Raw genomic sequence first — 20,000 nt, 5'->3', positions numbered from 1 at the left:
TGACAACAGATGAGCTTGGGGGCCGGTGGAAGAACGTAACGTGACCACGAAGTCATTCCTTGTAAAAAACTGAGCAAGATTAAAAGGGAAACTGCTGACCTGTATTGTCATGATTCTAACCTAGCCCAAATTCCATTTTAACATTTGGAGTTTTTGTAATGTATTTATTACTGCAAAAACACCATTGCTGGTTGATGAATATTTTGATCTGCCATTGAATTTGGTTTGAAATTATTTTTAAAACAATGATGCAGACCAGAATGGCAACTTAACGTACTATTTTTATTTTACATTCATAACTTTACCATGCCCTTCCAAACATGAACTCGAGATGACCAAATTTTAGGCTACATTATGTGGAGAATATAAACCTAAACCTCCTCATCATTCTCCAAAAGTTTCATTCCTGGATACTGGATACACAATTTGCAGTTTATATAAGAGTTCCCCAAACAACTATAAATGAGATATTTCAAATATCGTAGTACGACAATGCATACTAATATTTTTTTAATGACGTTGTTTTATCTGTCACCATCATTCCCGCTTAAGCTCCCAAATCCTCATAAATGTGTACATAGTGACCCCCTATCATTTCCGTGGGTTTTCATCAGTTGTTGGCCCTGGGATCAAGCTGATGAAGGCACTCACTGTAAACAATCATAAAAAAGTTTTGTCCTCACTAGGGTATCTCCAGGGGTGACCCCATTTTAACTGAAATGCAGTTACAAATCAAACTTGTGTCCAATTGGGAAACTTCATCCATGCACATCAATCAAAACCAGTATTTGGTGGAAATGGTGGCTCTCAGTAGAACAAAATCTTAGCATAGACAGGTGCTAAGTAGAAAATGTTTTTATACTCGAGATGCATAATCCAGCGAGACGAACTATCCGTATCTCATGCTCTCTCTGTCTGCATGGGAGAACTATCCACTGAAGTACATGTACGTCTGTAAAGATGCACTAAACTGGATAGTTCGTCCAAATGCATAATGCGTCCCAAATTTGTCCCAGACCAATAGGCCACTTCAGAAAATACCATAATACTCTTTGTTTGTCCCCCCAAATTTTGTATAAGCATTGTTTTTGTTTTCTCTTGGGACCATTGTAAGTCCCAAGAGAAACTGAAAACAATGCTTATGCAAAATTTGGAGGGACAAACAAAGATAATTATGGTATCTTCCGAAGAGGACTATTATGCGCCTCATACAAAAACGGCCAATGTTGTTGATAGTGACGTACCATTCCTGTTGTTTTCAGACTATCAAGGTTACTGAAGACATTAGCCCCACAGAATCTTAATAACTGGCTAAGTTGGTCTGCAAAGAACAAAAATAGTTCAAAATACTCCGGAGAAATTCACGTACACTATGGCAAGTCTAATGTTCTCTAAAAACTGCCAGGACTCCATGATAGCCACCCAGAAATTACATGCATCTCTGTAATTGGTCAAAGAATGTAACTTTAACTTTCAGTGTTAAAATGTTAAAACTCTCAACTGCAGAATCCCCCAAATGTAGTCTTCCTTTGCGTGTTAACCAAAAAGAGAAAAGACGTACATACATACAATGTACATATGTAATTGATCTCACCCCATAGGGGAGCCCTTTTCAGGGCCAGTGAAACAACAATTATAACAACTGGATTAATAAGAATCTCAACTGGCCGGTGGCAAACAATTTGGCCACTTACAAGTCCAGCCAAGAAGTTAAACCAGGGACTACCAGGATCAAATTCAGAGAGTGGTCAGATCTCGGGTCTTGAACCCGGGAATCTCCCGTTTTCAAGACAAGCACCCTAACGAATGGGCAACGCTGCCTCCAGCAAACGACACAAGTGGTGTTATAGTACAGTAAATACATGTAGATAATAGAAGAAAAACCTTTTGTGACTGCAGTGCCAAATCCACCAAAACAAAGTATGCTGAATTCATGAAAAAGAAGTGCATCCTAGTTAAAAAGGGAGGAAAAAAAGTTAATGTTAATTTATTGCTTTTAGAACAGTGACGAAGGCACTAAAGAGAGAACCTTCACTCTCAAAACAAAATGTTTTTTCCTGTTGGCTTGAAATAATTATTAGGTATTATTTTTTTCTCAGTTCGTGAGCGGGTGGAATTTTCTCATCCCGCCCACTCATGGTGGGCAGAATCCTAGCCTTGGCTGCGTGAGCTTGTGTGATGACCTTAAATTTCCATTTTTTTTTTTGACACCGAATCCGTTTACAGACAGAATTTACATGTACTTTTCATTAGAAAAGAAGTCTGGAATTAGAATTCAAATAAAACGATTTCTCTTTGAAACGTTCAGTTTGTAAATCCCTTTGATACTGCCTTGGCTATCAAGCGTGGTGCTAACGCTAACGGTTGATCTGTATAGCGAAAATTTGTGACCGAGGTCTTGAAAATGCTGCCCAATGCTGCAGGCAGCATTTTCAAGACCTCTCAGCTGGCAAATAACATAATAATAATTATATCTCATACTGAATTCTTATGGAAAAAAGATCATTTTTTCATGTTTTCAGAATTTCCCTGAGGACTATGTTTTTTTGAATTTGAAATACAAACGGCCTTCATTGTTTCCTGCACAAGAGAATCTTTAGTGAGACTAAAAATTAATGGTGTCAATAATTAAAGTTGAATGGAATTTAAAAAACGAAAAATAACATATTTTTTTAAAATAATTTTGCTTACCCATAACAACTGAAATACATTAAAATTTACCCTTTTTGCAATGAAGTTCTCCATAATGTTCAAAATAAGCAAGGATTCCCAACAATTAAAATGATCATTCATTACAGTCAGAGTGGAAATGGTCTTCAAATTGCAATCAGTCTCTCTATCTCTAGAATTAACTTACCTTCTTAGCTCTGGCTTTTCTGGCTTTGAGGGGGATAGAATTCTGCCCCAGCCCTGAATCACCCTTTACTTCATAATTCACCTGAAAGGCATTCAATGGCCATTAGAGAGCTTACACTGTACATGTAACAATCAATGAGGATGCAAACATTGTACAGCCAAGAGAACCTCTCCCCCCTTCTCTTCTGGCAATGCAAATGCAGTTTCCAAGGCAACAAAACCAAATCAGTGGCTGATGAAGTTGAAGGCTGCAAAACGTTTGGCACATATTTAAAGAAAGGAAGACATTTTAAAATAAAACATATTCTTGTCTTCTTTTGGTTAACCAATAAATGCCGAAATCGTATTTTCAATATTATTGTGAACTTAAGTACACTGTAAACTGTGTAATAATTTATTGTATCATGCCAAACTAATCTTTGCACAAAGAAATGTGCAACTCCATGACAACCAGAACAAACAACAAGCAAGTGCAGTAAACCTCCAAGACAACAGCAACTAAGAATTCATGATTCAATCATAACAAGAAAGTATTACCTCAGGAACCAGAGTCTTTTCTTGTTTACAAGCAGTGATCCCTGAAAATAAAATAAAATAAAATGGAAACCATTTACAATGTTAAGAAGAATTCAATTGAGGAGCAGTGTTTTTTTCTGCTGACTATTACATACATACAATCAAATTAATACAATGTAATATACAACAAAACAGTAAGAATAAAACTATGATAATAATGATATAATAAAAATTAAATAAGAACTACAAGTGTGAATTCTTATGATAATAAATTTATTAAAACTACTTTGAGTGTAACATTTTGATAATGAACATACCTTTTAAAAGTATTTACATTATCAACAGATCTAACGTTGTTTTTTAACTCATTCCACAATTTATGCATCAATTCCGACGTGAACACGGCTATTTCGATCCCGGGGCGGGGCATTTGCCCTCTTTCTTTGTCCCTACCCCGGGGCATTTAGACAGCTTAAGCGTCCCCACCCCAGGGAATTTCCGCATTTAAAAAAAAATGCTAATGCCCGGGGGTTAGCCCAGCGGCGGGGGGGTCATGAGCAACCTCACTACCCGATTACCCGATAACCTGTGACACTGCCGGATACGAAAAACCAAAACCCCTCTGTTAGGAACAAAAACTGGACACGTATTTCCTGAACCAACGCAATGTCACAAACCCTCCAAGGTTTAACGGGTTTCTTGTTACAAAACAATAACGAAACATAAAAAGAAAACAAAAGTTAAAGAGACTGATGCAGGCCTACATGTAGAATGGCTCAACATGTCACGAAGAAACACTTAACAGACAGCATGATACCCATCATGCCTTACACCAATCATACCCAGACCCTTCTGCTACTGTGCCATAGAAACATAAATTTCTGTCTTATTTGCACGCTCAACCCGCAGAAATTACATTTTAACTCTTGGATAATATATGCTCTATGAAAGCCAAATGAGGGTGCCAAAATCTGTGCTGGTGCTGGTGTGCACAGTGAACATGTACGTCCCACACATTTCAAACATCTAGACTGACAGAAGTTAGTGGAAAGTGGATGGTTTGATACATACAGTGATGGCTAACAATCCATTTCCCCAGAGACAGCCCCAGGAGGTACTTCATGGTATAACTGTGACGTGTCACCTGCATATTCTCATCTAGAAAGAAAAGCGTTACTTTCTATTTTTTTATTACTGTAACAGTAACTTCAATCTGTCCATTACACTTCCAAATGTTCCATTGCCTTTGGCATGAGGAACAATGCACATGCCAAGGGAACAAAATGCAGATACCGTACATGCCATTTGAGTGAGTCAAAGAAATGTGACATTCAGCAGGTGGGTGAGTAGTTATTAGGGAATTAGCACATGCACAGAGAGCATTATTGGCATAGTGGTTTTTAGCTATTCCCCCATCCCAGGGAGACCTCTTGTTTTCGACTACCAATGAAGCATGAGCCACGGTACCCCAAATAGTATGTAACCGTTCATAGGAAGACATGGGTGGGTTGTGGGAAATGCCAGTCGCGGGAGCATGTGATTAATATTGGCACCAGCAGTTGTAGGAGGAAGTTAATTTACATGTAGCAACAACAATGACGTCAAATGAAATTATTACTTCAAAAATATAACTTTGCTCTATTTTAAGTACTCTAGACTCTGAATTAGTAGCATTCTTAACAAAATTGCATGAGATACGTCCAGAGATTTGCCATATTTGCCATTTTCGCCAACATGTGCATTTTTGGAAACTTTAGGGGAATTTGGCGAATTGTTGCCATTTTCGCCATTGCGGTCATTTTTTCTGGACATAAAACATAGTCAATCGCATTTTTGAGTACTTCGTAATGCAACCAGCCCTTGGCTGCGATGATGTTACTAAATTAATTAAGTATCCATGATCTATCTGATCTTTCCATCTCATATACGTTGTACAACAACAATTATAGGGGTAAACCATCCAATGTCTAGACTGCACAAACAATTATTAATTTTTGAAGTAAAGACAAAGAATAAACTAGTCAACAATGTGTCGTCAAAACCAAGTAGATTCATTTTTTTGGTATATGTAAATTAATTCACAGTTTTTATTAGAGAATGGAAAAAATAAGAACTTAAACATGTGCCACGTGTGCACATAACAGTTTCAAAGCAATCAAGTAACATTCTTATTGGAAGGTTTGGCACTACCACACTTTATTATACGACTAGCTCCGTGAGCGGGCAAGATGAACCAAATCGCGCGCTCTGATTGGCTACCCGAGCGGGCAAGATGGAGCGATACTGCCCGCTCGGGATTTCTCGCTTGGTCCCGCAAGATCAAAGATCAAAAAAGAACTTGGCCAATATCCAGTCATCTTGACCTCACGCTTGGTCAATAACCCATATGTATCACATATTAGCAATGTTGTATAAGAAAAACCAATTATCGCTGAGCAAGATGCGGTCATTATTGAGATGTAATAAGTCACCGTGGCAATGGGAAAGCTCTGTCATAACACCCTTTATTTTGTCTTAAGTTGCACATATCTCAAAAACAAACCTTGTGATCTCCATTCTTTATTGCTGGATAGTGGTCACAAGGCTATAAAGATGAAACTTTCTGCAAAGTTTAAAAAAAATATGTCCTGTAGAATCAGATTTAAGGGGCTCTGAATCTGCTGTACAGAATCTTTTAAAACTTAGCAGAAAGTTTCAACTTGGCCTTCTGATCACTTTCCAGCAACAAACAAATGGGGTTCACAAAGTTTTTGAGATATGGGCAACTAAAGCCAAAAACTAGGGTGTTTTTGCTGGGCTTTCCCATTGCCAAGGTAACTTATTACATCACAATAATGATCGCATCTTGTTCAGCAATAATCGGTGTTTCATTATGGTACGGCCATAACTTTGCTGTTGCTCTTTCTAAAGAGTGTCTCTTCAAAGTGTTTAACCCTTTGACTCCCAAAGTCGGCCTGAACCCGCCATACTTAGTGTTTTACTCTGTCAAATGCCAGACAATTTTACTTGTCAATGGGGTCCATCGAACCCCTGGGAGTCAACGGGTTAAACTGGTTAGAGCCACCATAACCAATGCTATGATTGTTTTGGCATTGGCGTCACTGTCATCATTGCTTAATTAAGTCACACACTCAGATTGATGCAAATTTTAACAAAAGAAAAAAGAATTAAAAATATGATGAGATTTCATCAGTCAAAGGATATGAATTCTGTTATACCAACCTGTAGCCATAATCACATGACTTGTTTTACTATTGAACTCACTGGCAAGTTTTCCTCCGTACGCCTCAGCGAGTGCCCGGGTGTCAGCCTATTTAAAAGAAATGTAGACAGGAAATATGAAAAAAAAGAACTTTATCACACAAAAGCTCACCAATGCAACCAACCTAAAACCGCTTAAATGGGCTATTTCTGAGTTGCTATTTGTTTTGGTTTTGAAGTGAGTCTTGCAAGGCACTCAACTATTGTAAGGGAAATGAGTTTGATTTACATAATTATTAAGAATATGCAACTAATTTTCATTTGAATGGTTGTGCACCAGGACTTGCTTTGAAACTGAGGCATGCAGCAACTTGGATATGGGCTATTGATGACCAAGTGATACTCCAGTGTTTGCCAAGAAACTGAAATATCATTAACTCAAAAATGGTTAGTAAACAGATCTGGTAACCTCTCCTTCAGTGGCTGTTAAAAGTTCTAATAATAGCCTGCAAAGCAGGGATATTTTTGTTTTGGTAAGTCTAGAATAATCGGCTGACATCCTGGATAGCGTGACCAACAGAGGACTGGGGCAAGTTTAAAAATTGCACTCAGTGAGAGGGGGACAGTATGAATGGTAGTCCATTGTCTAAACCCATTACACTGGCTGCGTGCTTTCGGTGGCCCATTTAATATGAATGTCGGATCTTGAACATGCATTTGCCTGCCAAAAAACCCCTGCTTCACACTGAGGCTATTTTACTTAACAATGCCACCCACAGCCTCCCCCAATTTCTTCTCTGTTCAAAAGGGTGGGAGTCGTGATCAGATCTTGTGGATGGAACACGGAACACAGAATGAACAAGTCAAGAAAGTAGCTGGTCCTCACAAGCGGAAAGCATGATAAGCAACTTACATGTATGCAGACTCAGTAGAGTCCCTGATCATACACTGTAGGTATCCCTTGCAAGTTAAGCTGTTGTATTTTATGAGAAACCTCGAAAAAATGTGGTGGCACTTGCGACGTTATGGAGGTATCATAATTAAGTAAAGTACGATCGTCCGGGTGAGTGTAGTCCTGAGAAGGACTATGTCATCTCAAACAGTCCTTCTCAGGACTACTGTACACTCACCCGGACGATCATACTTTACTTAATAATATTATGATATGACTCCTGGGTTCAAACCATTTACAGTGTTATGGAGGTAGTTAACAGAAAAACTCCTTTCATTTTTATTTCAAAAAATTGGTGGGATAAAAAGTAAGACATCTGTTGGCAAACAGTAGGTCATCCTCTGGCGATCAGTTATGCATAAAATGTTGTGCATGGGATGTTCTTAGCCTGCTCACAGGTGGTAGATGTTGTCGTTGCCCACAAAACATGAATCAGACACCACATTTGAAGAGCATGGAATACATGTAGGTCTGGGCCAGCTGACCAAAACGATTCATCCCAGACCTTCCGACTTCTATCCGTCCATTAATAATTATTATTACCAAATTACCGCCTGCAAACAGGATATAGGATGTTCTGAAATTCACTGAAAATAAATGCCAACCAAATTGTGTTAAAAGCTAAATTTCCTTTCCTGCTGGCATAACAGCCTTTGTCTAATCTTAACCTTAAAATACAGGGGCAGATCCAGGGGAGGGTGTAGGGGGTGCTTGCACCCCTCCTCCCAAAAAACAAAACAAAAACAAAAACAAAAACAAAAACAAAAAACAAACAAACACAAAAAAGAAAACGTCACCAGATCCAGGCAGCTGGATCTGCCCCTGAAATACCACCTTCCCCTCTGATAACTCCAACAATTCCTCACAGTTTCCAAGGTCCAGAAAACTTACCAGCTGCTGTTTGCTTAGACGTGTGGCAACAAATGATAAGTGCCTTGTTTTTTCACTTTCACATGAACTGCTGTTCTCTCTTTTGTTGGCAACAAGGTTATGTCCTCTTGGAGAGATAACCAGACCATGTCTCCGAGAATATAGGAATGAAGATGATCTTTTGACAACAGGTGATGAGCCTCTAGATGGCACATTTGGTCTTGGTGATGCAGAGTTTTTCTCAGCACTCTTTTGAGATTTTGTAAACAGTAAACTAACAACTGGAGACTTCTTTGGTATAAAGTCACTAGGGATTCTTCGTTTCTTCATAAGCAAAAGCGAGCCTGTTCTTGAATCTGAGTCTCTGTCTTCGAGGACAATCAATTTTTCCCCACCATTCAACATTTCGACAGAACCATTACTGGCAGGTGGAGATGGTGTTTCCACAAGCTGTCGCTCCACAGTTGCGATGCTCGTCCCATCTGCTTCATAACTTGAAAAGAATGTTTGCTTGTTGGCAAGATCTACAGGTGAAGTAGGGCTGTGCCTAACAGTCGACTTGCTTCTGACACAACTAGAACTTTCTGGATACTTACTTCTGTTGACTGGTTCATTGATTGTGTTCTCCTCACATTCACTTTCTTCACCCGATGACTGCCCTTCCTGATCAAGGTATCGTGAGGCCTCTTTCAGGGGTGTGGAAAGCTGGCGTAAGGGAGGGATACTCTTGGGAGTAAGTGGTGGAGGTGGAGTGAGGGAAGGCTGTATATCAGGTGAAGCACAATGATCTAAAACAATGACAAAAACAACAATTCAATTAAGCCTTTTACAGTGAAACCGGTTGCTCATTTGCACGCCACTTTGCAATTTTGTGACGCAATGTTGGTGTTTTGATTGGCAGTTTGCTCCGAGGAAGTTGCAAGTTCAAATTTCAACTTGCTGCCTGGTGTTTACCTTTCCAGAGTCAGGTATTTGCACTGACCGTTCAAAACAACCTTTTACATGTATATAAATTTACGGCATAATAACTCTACATTGGATAAGATTTGTGAGGCTGTGAAAAACGTAATTTTTAAATTAAAAAATCATCCATAATGTACCGCTGGCGTGATTGTTTGCAAATCTTGAATTACCGCAAGTTTTGTGCAGTCAATTAAAAACTGTTCATTTTGTCTCAAATATGCCTTCATCAACCTAAAACAGAACTCACAAGAATTTAATTCAGGACTGTAAGGGGGTTAAAATATCAATTCAACACCATGATTTTTTGGCATTCAGCCTTCAACTCCCTTGGAGCAAAGTGCCAATCAAAAACGCAACATTACGTGACAATATTGCAATGTGGAGCATAAACAAACAACCGGTTTCACTGTATAAAGCCAATTGTATTTTAGTCCCATTATATTAACTCTATTCTTCCAAAGAGTGTCACTTGTACAAGTTATGTACATTTTATTCTGCCAATGCCAGACATAATTATTTTACTCATCAGTTGGGGCTATATCACCTTACTGCTTTATGACTTACAATTCACTATAATTATTATAATTTATGAGAGTGACAGCCAACAGAGATTGCATAATGTTGACATTAATTTTTTTCTTCTGGTTTGAATTTTCAAACCAGTTTAAATTTGTATTTTACTTTACTTTTACTTTTGTTTTACTACATGTGCAAAGTGTTGATTGTCTGCAACATCCTCTTCAATTGTACAATACCTGTTGGCTCTCTTTTCTCATCAGTTTTGGCAAGATAAGCCCTCAGCTCTTCCATTTCCTTCTCCATTGCTTCCACATCCTGCCTCAACACCTCCATTTTCTTGTCAAAACAAAAATTAAAATAATATCACTTGAACACTAGAGGGTAAAGAGAAGTGCTCCTAGTGCTCACTTATCTGGACAATAATTGTATTAATTTCATGCAAAGAAATTTTTATTGTCTCTTCTAGACACATGAAAAATTCAGGTGGCTACAACGAGAATTGAACCCACGACTTCTGCAATGCCAATGCTCTTCCAACATTAAAAGTTAGTAGCCTGAGTCACTTTTTCAAGAGCCCAGAATTAATTAATTCCAGCTGGGATCATATTTACGAGAATGTGAGGACGAATCAAGTAAGGCGCCCGTTTGGGCTACTTGTTCAGAAATTTGGTTGCCTGCACTCACAAACATTAAGGTGCCCCAGGCAACCAGGCGACCGTTGGGCGGCAACCTTGATGTACAAAGCCACACACTGGAGGGAGACGAGAGCTCTCCCAACTGCACCACCCCTAACCCCTAGTGGAAAGATATCAATACTGAACTCATCTAAACAGGTTTGTCCAAATTTGAGAACTTTCAAATATCTTTTATCTAAGCCCTCATTTCAGTGATTAGGCCTAGTAAGCACTCTGAAATTTTAGCTTTCATAATTTTTATGGTTTGGTTAAATGCACTAACTCATTGACTCATAATATTTAGCACTCAATACAGTGACAATTATAATAAATTTCAAGTTTCCTACACTGTAGGTTTTAGGTTTTATTTGCTATCATGTGACTGCAGAAATTAGAATAAAAATCTTTCATAAGTCAAAATAATGGCCGCAATACCAATAAGTTGTGGCTAATGCTCATTTGTTTGTCTGTATCTTTTGTGATTGGCTGGATCGAGTAATGTTAATTACTTTGGTGTCAGTTTCACGACAATCTAGTAGTAAAAGATGTGTGAGCTAATAACTCCCTGGGAACAGTTACAGTACCTGAGTTGACGCAGTAGCTTCTGACAAGAATGTAGCAGAAGATGCACCTGTACTGTCCAGTTGTTTATAAGATGCTAAAAAATTAACAACAAAGAAGATTCCAGCAGAAATATGTATAAAAATTTTTACATTGTACACTGTAACTATAAATAAGTTTATTATTTTTTTAGGTTGTGATGGTTTAAGGGCTCCAGTCCAAATTATCCCAAGTTAAATTTTTTTTGCATTGTTTTGGTCATTAAGTATTTTGTTCTCTGTACAACTTCCAACACCTTTTTATTACTTTGATACATAGTTCTAGCTCATTGTCGACCCTGTTTCACAACCCTTCTTCTTAAAAATGTGTTTAAGGACCTTTGATACCAACTTGAAACTACATAATATAGTTTCTTTACCTGTGACTTTCGAGTGCACAATATTTTGTCATTTTGCAAAAGTGCGGCCAGCTGGAATCTGGCCTCAATTTATAGGATTTGAAATTGTTGGCCCTGATTCACAATACTTCTTCTTAAAAATGTGTTGATTGAAGCTGGAAATTATAAGAAAGAAATACTCAAATAACGACCTTTGATACCAACTTGAAACTACATAATATAGTTTCTTTACCTGAGAATTTCGAGTGCACAATATTTTGTCATTTTGCAAAAGTGCAGCCAGCTACATTGTAGAATCTGACCTCAATATTTATAGGATTTGTATCTGTTTTTCCAGGATGGCTCTTGGCTTATGGCCTTTGTGGCCTCAAACACCGTACAGTGTAAAAAGTCTTCCTGAAATATTGCACTACAGTAGAAAAGTTACAATGCATGCAACCTCATTTTGTTGGCCATAGATTGGGCAGACCACATCAGAACACCAAGAATTCTAAGGTTTACTTTTTGCAAATTGCGTGGGGTCATAAAATGAAAATAATAGTGAGCTTAAGGACGCAACGCCTTTGAGATATAGGTGGCAACCAGAAGAGAACATTAAATGCATGCCGGAGCAGTAGTGTTCCCCAAACTTTGGTAATTGTGAAGAAGAGCTCCCTGAAAAAACTAATCAGAGTAAGAGAAAAATTTTGGAATCCCCTTGTCCATCGGACAACCATCGTAGAGAATTTGGTCGTCCAAAACCCAAAAGTGCTTGGCCAAAAAGGTTTGTTCAAACTACTTTCCAAAATGAAATAAATACAACATGTGGCTTTTGCTGCATTTTAATTTATGGCAACGTCAATTGTGAACTATTTACAAGGCTAAAAATGTTATTTAAAAGATAAAAAACCAAACAATTCTAACTTCAATACAGCTAGGTAACTCGCCAGGTAACTCTGCAGCAAGCCACGGAAATTCTGACTTCCAGGGCTCTTAAAAATTGTGTTTTCTCTTCTCTTCCTAATCCTGCTTTGCAAGGACCTTGCCTTTCTTGTTTTCATGACTACTCTAAGACTCAATTGATTCTTTACTTGATTATTTGGTTGATCGGTTTAGGATGAAAGGAAACAGCGTCGACTGCCGCTTTTCAGATTCCACCATCATTATTGACTCCACTTTAGATCCTGGGGATTAATTTAGTCGTAACAGGCCTGGTTACTAAGACATGGTTCCCAAGCCATAAGATACGGAGGTGTCCACGGAGGGGACCACAGAGGGTACAAAAAACAATTTAATTGGCTGTATAGAATGGTGAAATTTATAGGAATATTTAGAGTCATTTTGTTAAGTTAGAGGTTTGCTTTTATGGCTTCTAGATATATTTAAATTCTACTCCAACATGAAGTCAATTTTCATCTGTTTCTGTAGTTGTTTAGTTATCAGAAAATGTGCTTGTCCCACAGACAAGTTGCTTCTCGTTTTCATTAAGTCTCATTTTAGTCTAGTCAGTTTTTCTCCATGTCGACTGCTGGTAACCTGTCAGTAATGTTCTCGTTTTAGTTTAGTTTTCTGGTTGCCGACTGTCGGTAATCTGTTGGTAACCTGTCGGTAATCTGTTGGTAGCCGGTCGGTTATCTGTTGGCCAACAGTCGACCATCAGTCGGCCGACAGTCGGTGGATGTGAGCTGTTCTTCACAATTACCAAAGATTTACAGGTCCAAACTAGATTTCTACTTGTCCCGGACAATCGGACATAGGTTTTGGCACACCCTCCTAATCATCTCTAATGGATACTAAAAAGATACTAAACAATACTTAGCAATAAACATTTGGTTGTGTAAAGACAAGTTAAAGGGGAAACAGTTCACTTTGCTTGCTGTCTGAAAGTCAAAAACATTGCGTACAGTGTACAAATGTACTTAAGCTCCTTCATACACCACAATCAACTATACAGACTCTGACCAGTTGAGGTACAGTGGCATTTCAAATGCAGCAATATTGTTAACTAACATGCGGGTTCAAAAGATCACACAACGCAACCACTTACATGTACATGTGAATTCTTCATCACCGTCATCGCAATTTCCAGATGGAATGAGTTCTTGAGAAAAGACTGGTTCTTCCTCAGATTCTTCAATATCCTTAATGTCCTCTTGACAGGCGTTATCAGATCGTTTACATGCAGAAAGGAACACTGGCTTTAGTAAAGCTTCATCGTCTGATGAATCCTCTTTGCCATTGTCTCTACTGAAGAAATGTCCTCTGGTATCTTTACTACCGGTAGAATCTTCTCTTTCATCAGCACTCTGGCAATGTTCATCATCACTGTCAACGACAACACAGTCAGCTTCATTTTTCTTGCGTCCCAAGTCAGCTTTCTTTGCAAAATCATGGTTCAGAGATTCAGAACCCTGCTCAGCTTTGTGCACACCGAAAGAGTCACAGTCTTCTGTTAAACAGACCTCTTTATCTTGACGAGTCAACGAGGTGCACAAGGGGTGGTCTTTCAAGTTATTCTGATTTCCAGACCAATCAAATGAATCTTCAACATCACTTGTCTTTTGTATTAAAACACTACAATGAATAGAATTTAAACTTCCATCCTCAGGTGAACATTGTCCTTGACAGTTTTTGCTTATACTATTATCAGAATGCTCATGTTGTGGTTTAGTTGCGGCGTCACCTTTACCCTTCCGCATCAACTTTGAACATGATGCTTTGACAACTGAAGGAGCAAGAGGCCTTACTGGTGTGGGTGGTATGACTTCACTGTCTGCGAGTTGTGAGGAACCAGTTTTCTCCATTTTTCGACCTCTTTGAACATCAGGTAATAATCCATTCATATCAAGCCACCCACCTCTTGCTTTCTTTGGGAGTGGCTCCTCCTCCTCCACATTGCCTTCATCCTGTCCACAACTAGTGTGATGAACAAAATTAAGGTTGCAAATTTTGGTGCATTCCTCGACTTCTTGAAGAACAGATACGCTCTGGATGGTACCAGAACTGTGAGTTCCTTCACTGTCTGGGTTGTCAGTAGCTTTCAGACCATGAAATGGGCTGTGTATACTTTTAAGCTGGCTGTTCTCCCCCACCCTCATCCCTTTTGAATCAGTTTTAAAAGTGGCGTCATCAATGCAGGTGCTTTCATCACCCATATACTCCACCACAGGGACATTACACACCTGTGTAGACATTGAAATATTGTGCTTGTCATTGTGGTTTGGGATAGAGTTGAACCTACAACAGCTTTCATTTTGATCCCTCTTTAGCTTCTTTCTCTTACCAGCAGTCTCCCAGCTATCATTTTGAAAAAGACAAGGTGTCGGACCATCAATTTCCAATGAATCCAGAGAACTCTGTGTCGGGGTGAAGTCTACACTCCGGTCACCTTGACTTGATGACTTACTACATGTAGATGTCTTCACAGCTGCTTCTGCAGTTTTAACACATCTGTCATTGATTTCTATTTCATCTTTGCTCAAAATATACTCTTCAGGAGAATGCATCAAGTGCTTCCATTTTTGGCTCAAATTTGAAACCTTTCTCTGTCCTTGAGAACTATCAATGATAAGCTTAGCATCTTCATTAATTTGGAAGTTCTCCTCAATAGTCACTAACACACTCTCACTTGCATCAAATGACTGATTTTTTGACTCCTCAACTTGGTCATCTATCTTTTGCTTTTGCTCTTCTCTGTCAGCAATCAAATGTTGAGAAATATTTACTTGTGAAACTCTCATACTCACAAATCGTTGTTGATTTGGACTGCAGTTTTGAGATGCACTGAGATGACTTGATGTCTCTTGCTTTCTTAAGGGCTGTTCCAGGGACTGCATCTGAACATTCCTTGTTGTTTCAACTCTAGTGTCTGTCATATTATTTAGTCGACTTTCATTCATGGAAGTAGTAGTTTCGATAACATCTTTTTGTCCACCTTCCTTGCTCGCCTTTAAACTACAGCCCTCTTTGTAATTTGTGTTACTTCCCTCGTCATTGTCCCAAGTGTGGTTGATGTAAATAAGCATCGGATTGATAATTGGAGAGGCAAGTGTTTCTGAAGAAGAGACACTGTGTGGAATCACTTCGTTTGAAAGTTCCGTGTTTCGACTGGAGTTGGAATTGATATCAGCGTCAAGCTCATCACCTTTCAAATTCGTGTTCACCCCTGCCTTCTGGGAAATACTAAAATCCTTATGATTCTCTTGCAAGCTTTCTTTCAGCATGTCATCTACAGAAATGGAGGTCACACTCAAAGATGCACTACTTGACAATTTCAACTTCTTTTTTGCACCACCCTGTGAACTTGGCTCATCATAAGTGTTAACTTCTCTATTTGCAGAATCTGCAGATCGCTTGTTTGACCTCATCTCATCCTTTGATAAGTCTGAATCGGCTTCCATCTCAAAGTTCCGTCTTCTCTTTCCTAATTTTACATGTTCACATGTACCTAAGCTGCCTCTAATTTCCGTCTCTTGTAAGTCTGTCTGACAACATACCTTTGTGGGTGAAGAATTTCCATCCTTTCCTAAAATATCCACGCATAAATTGGTGGTCCAAACTTCGTCCTTCTCTGTTGCACATAGAGGCTTGCTCACAGATGGATCATCAAATTGAAGTAACGAAACTAAACCCTCAAAGTCTAAACTCTGTTCAGCAAGACTTGTAGCACTACTTGTGTCAACTTTGTTGGGCTCTCTTGGGCCAACCTCCTCAGATCTATGTAAAAGTTGGCTTTTGTGACCCTCTTGACTCTCTGAATCTAATGCTTGGACTGGGTCACTATGATCCCTTCTTTCATCAGTTTCATATTCAACATCTTCCAAGTCATTATCCCTGGCCTCCCTTTCATACCAGACATCATCACACACTCTCTTACATGTTAGCACTTCCCTCTCTTGTGCACATACTGGTGTTAATTCAGTTGACGTCAGTACACTTGTGCCATTACTCACATCCGTAATTCTTTCCTGGCTATCTTCTCGACAAGTATGAAACTGTAATCTATTACAAGATTCTTCTCTGTCATCCTGACTAGGAATTTCTGTGATGACCTGCTTGTTGTCTTTTATCACCTCACAGATATTGTGTTTTTGATTTATTAGATGTCCTGTGTTTTGGCTTTCACTACAAACATCACCCACAGCTGCATAACTCTGCTGGATCTGCTTTCCTCCATCAGATATAACAACGGTGACATCTTCTGTCTCCTCAACAGCAACATCTTTGTTTTTATTACAAATGTCTGTGACTATTCCACCTAAGCATCCTAGGGGTGGAAGTATAGATAGACTTTGCGTGGTGTCCATGCTACTTTGAGGTGTAGAGTCAACTTTTGTACTGGACACTGCTGCTTCATTGGCGTGGGTGTCCCTAATAATAATTCCACTTTGCACATCTGCAACCTTCTGCTGTATTTCTGATAGAGGGCTTGTCTCGCACAGGACAGATGAGTCAGCCTCAGCTATGGTTGGCAAACACTTTTCCCTTTCTTTTTGTTCATCACTGGAAATAATCCTGTTGCAGTTTGAGCCTTGATCATTGTTCTGTGTTGACTTGCACAAATCATAAGTTGTCATTGATTTTTCCTCTGGTTTTGATTCATGGGTGTTTGGAACCAAAATGAAATCTCGAGGTGAATGTATCACACCTGCAAATACATGTAATATTATATGGAAAGGAAAGACATTGCACTTGTTATTCTGTGTGTTGATAAGATTAATGAACTTTATCACATACGTACAAGTCATGTAACGAAGTGCCTCTTACAGGTGTATGTTATCACACGATTGTCACTGTTTACTAGTTGAAGTATGTATGCCATGGAAAAAGTTAAACGGACGTGCACAATTAATTTTATAGGTTAAATAAATCTTACAATAAAGTTGTATTGGAGAATCAGACAAAGCCAGTGACTCAGAAGCCCTGTGCATATTTTCAATGGGCCTTCATAAAATCCTGTTTAAAAAGTTGTGTACTTCGTCTTTGGCTGACCTGTATTCGAGGCGGGTTGAAATGACATGGTGTCAATCAAATGTAACAGGTCAACGTTCAAATTCTTTTCATTGATGTCCTCCACTTCGGCATTCTTCTTTGATATCCTCTTCGAATGTCTTGTTCTTCTTATACTTTTAGTATTGGTTCCTTCCGGTTTCTTTGACTTTGAAGCATTTCCATTTGTATGTGCCACTGATGACCTTTATAGGCAGGAAAGGAAAACCAAAATGACAGCATCAACAGTGATTTAAAGTGGTACTATGATCAAAAAAATCTCTTCCTTTTTTTCTTCAGATTTTGAAAGAGTGTTTCCTCATGAACACCTGCCCAGCAAAATTTTGAGCTTTGATTTCTATCCAAAGGCTGTTTACTTTGAGTGTAAGTTTTGGATTTCAGGGTCTGCCATATTACTCACATTCAAAACTGGCCGAATGGACCTTAGAGGGTTAGATCTAAAGAAAAGTGACATCATTCACTCAATACAGCTTAAAATCTCAGCATGTAAACCCAGTTTATTATGTTATATGCAAAACATGAGTTAAAAAACCTGAAAGACTGAAACTCCCGTGCTACATATTAATTCAGTCGCATACAAACGCATTGCATTCTTAAACTAGTGAGTTTTTGACATCATTTTCTCCTTGATCCAGCTCTCTCAAGATTTTAAAGTTAGCAATGGCAGGCCATTAAATAGAAAAATTCCAGTTAAAATAAACAAGCGCCTTTTTGAAATTAAGGCTTAAAACTTGGGTCACTTAGATAACATACAAGTGGTTTTGCATGAAACCCAAAAAAAAAAAAAAGATTTGATTTTTTTATTATAGTTGTACCACTTTAATATTGATTATTAAATGTACCGGTATGTGAATAATTTATGGTAATCATATACATGGCCAGAGAAAGGGTTTATAAATCCAAAATGATTGTATGCACAACCAGATAGAGGCAAACTTAAGAATATGTGAAGGGCTCTAGTTGTGTGGGTGCAATGCCGGCCATTCAAATGCTAACAATACTGTAATTTATTAAATTAGTGACCTCTTTTGCAAATTAATTTTTGTTTTGGAAATAGCCAAATGGTCCCATGGATAAGGTCCCTCTTTCAATTGGGACTCTTAACAGAAACCACGTGTTTTAAAATTCAATTTAAACTAGACTAACTGTACCTCAATGGCAAATTAAATTTCATAAATTATAGAATTTCACTTTGATGGTATAACATGTGTACAGTAGTTATATTATTCAATGGATAAATAAATTGTGGTCAAATTTTTCAAGCAACAAACAAATTGGATAAATAATATTGAGCAAACAATTGTAACTGTTGCAGCCCAGGTTGTACACTAAACTAATGGAACAAAAAAAAAATTCTACCAACCAAATAATGTCTCTTATCAATAAAACACAACCGTTGATACAATTGTACAGCGCTAGTACCTGATGCTGGTTTCTGATAAAAGCTGAGGTGGCTGAACCTCAATAGCTTGATCAGCATTGTCTATAAGAATAATGGTCAACAGTTCAAGACAATTTTGGATCTCTCAAAGAAAAGATAAAATAGTACTGTAATCATCCTTGTGTTCATGTCTTCATTTAAATTTATTACATGTATGTGTATGAATTACAGACTGTGCTCTTGTAGCAACTTTTAGTGAACTCAGACTTATGTACTGACTTTAAACAGTGAGTCTCATAAACACAGGCTTTTTTTTAATTTTATAGTAAGTCACACTTGTTCAAAGTTATTATCATTTGATACTCATCCAATCTGACAGTTGGTTTCTATGTGGCTGAATGTAATTTAGACTAAGTTGAGCCAATGCGGTCGGCGGCGGTTTGCGGCGGCCATGCGCGGGGGTTCACATTTACGGGCTTTGTTGCAGGTGTCTTTGTATTGAGTTCCAGCTACGCTTTCGTTTGCCGACTTTGCCTGCCTTGCTTGCCATAGTCGAGTGTCTTTTTGCTCCCACTCCCCCCACCCTTTCTTGTTGTGTGGTAAGTATGTGGGTTGGTAAGTATATCCACTGTCAGTGTGATGATGCCAGGTGGTTGCTGCTCTCAGGGTTGCCATGGATACCTGCACGCTTGGCTTGCATCACCCACGGCTCCACCTAACCCAAGGCACCTTCCCAAGCTGATCTATTGGCGAAGAGTTTATTAAATGCGCAGTTCTTTCAAGCGTGTTGCTGTTTTTATAGGTTTCGTCGGTCCGTCTAAGTTGTACTGTAAAGCCCATTATTTTACTGTACAGAAACAAGAATAAAGTTCTGAGGAAAAGGAAACTATAAAGAATCTGACCCCAACCTCTACACTCTGAATGTTCACACCTTCCGTAGTTACAAGTACTTTCAATGGGTTATTATAAGTCTTCCTCGATTTTTACAATTACCTACATTGTTCTCACCAGGCCACGCCCTTGTGGGATCCCCGCAAGAAAAATAGAAATGGCGCATAAAAAGACAAGCAAATGCGCCCACTTGGGCGCACAAGGATGCTACGAGCAAAACAGACTTTTACA

At 38.7% G+C, this 20,000-nt stretch overlaps 1 protein-coding gene across 3 annotated transcripts in view; it reads right to left on the bottom strand.

Annotated features, from left to right (window-relative positions):
- The window catches only part of LOC138012693 (breast cancer type 1 susceptibility protein homolog), a 28,441-nt gene that overhangs the window by 2,114 nt on the left and 6,327 nt on the right, over positions 1-20,000 (bottom strand). For all 3 annotated transcript variants that reach the window (XM_068859546.1, XM_068859545.1, XM_068859544.1), the window contains 12 exons: positions 18,920-18,980; positions 17,480-17,682; positions 13,536-17,135; positions 11,136-11,209; positions 10,114-10,213; positions 8,417-9,183; positions 6,595-6,682; positions 4,444-4,530; positions 3,394-3,434; positions 2,858-2,938; positions 1,885-1,951; positions 1,245-1,321 (listed from right to left, as the gene is read on the bottom strand). In XM_068859546.1, the coding sequence (XP_068715647.1) occupies positions 1,245-1,321; positions 1,885-1,951; positions 2,858-2,938; positions 3,394-3,434; positions 4,444-4,530; positions 6,595-6,682; positions 8,417-9,183; positions 10,114-10,213; positions 11,136-11,209; positions 13,536-17,135; positions 17,480-17,682; positions 18,920-18,980 (5,246 nt within the window). The remainder of the gene's footprint in view (positions 1-1,244; positions 1,322-1,884; positions 1,952-2,857; positions 2,939-3,393; positions 3,435-4,443; positions 4,531-6,594; positions 6,683-8,416; positions 9,184-10,113; positions 10,214-11,135; positions 11,210-13,535; positions 17,136-17,479; positions 17,683-18,919; positions 18,981-20,000) is intronic.

This window comes from Montipora foliosa, chromosome 8, assembly GCF_036669935.1.
Source record: "Montipora foliosa isolate CH-2021 chromosome 8, ASM3666993v2, whole genome shotgun sequence".
In the NCBI taxonomy this organism is placed as follows: domain Eukaryota; kingdom Metazoa; phylum Cnidaria; class Anthozoa; order Scleractinia; family Acroporidae; genus Montipora; species Montipora foliosa.
Note: the sequence above shows the minus strand (reverse complement) of the source record. Positions and strands in the feature narration are given on the sequence as shown.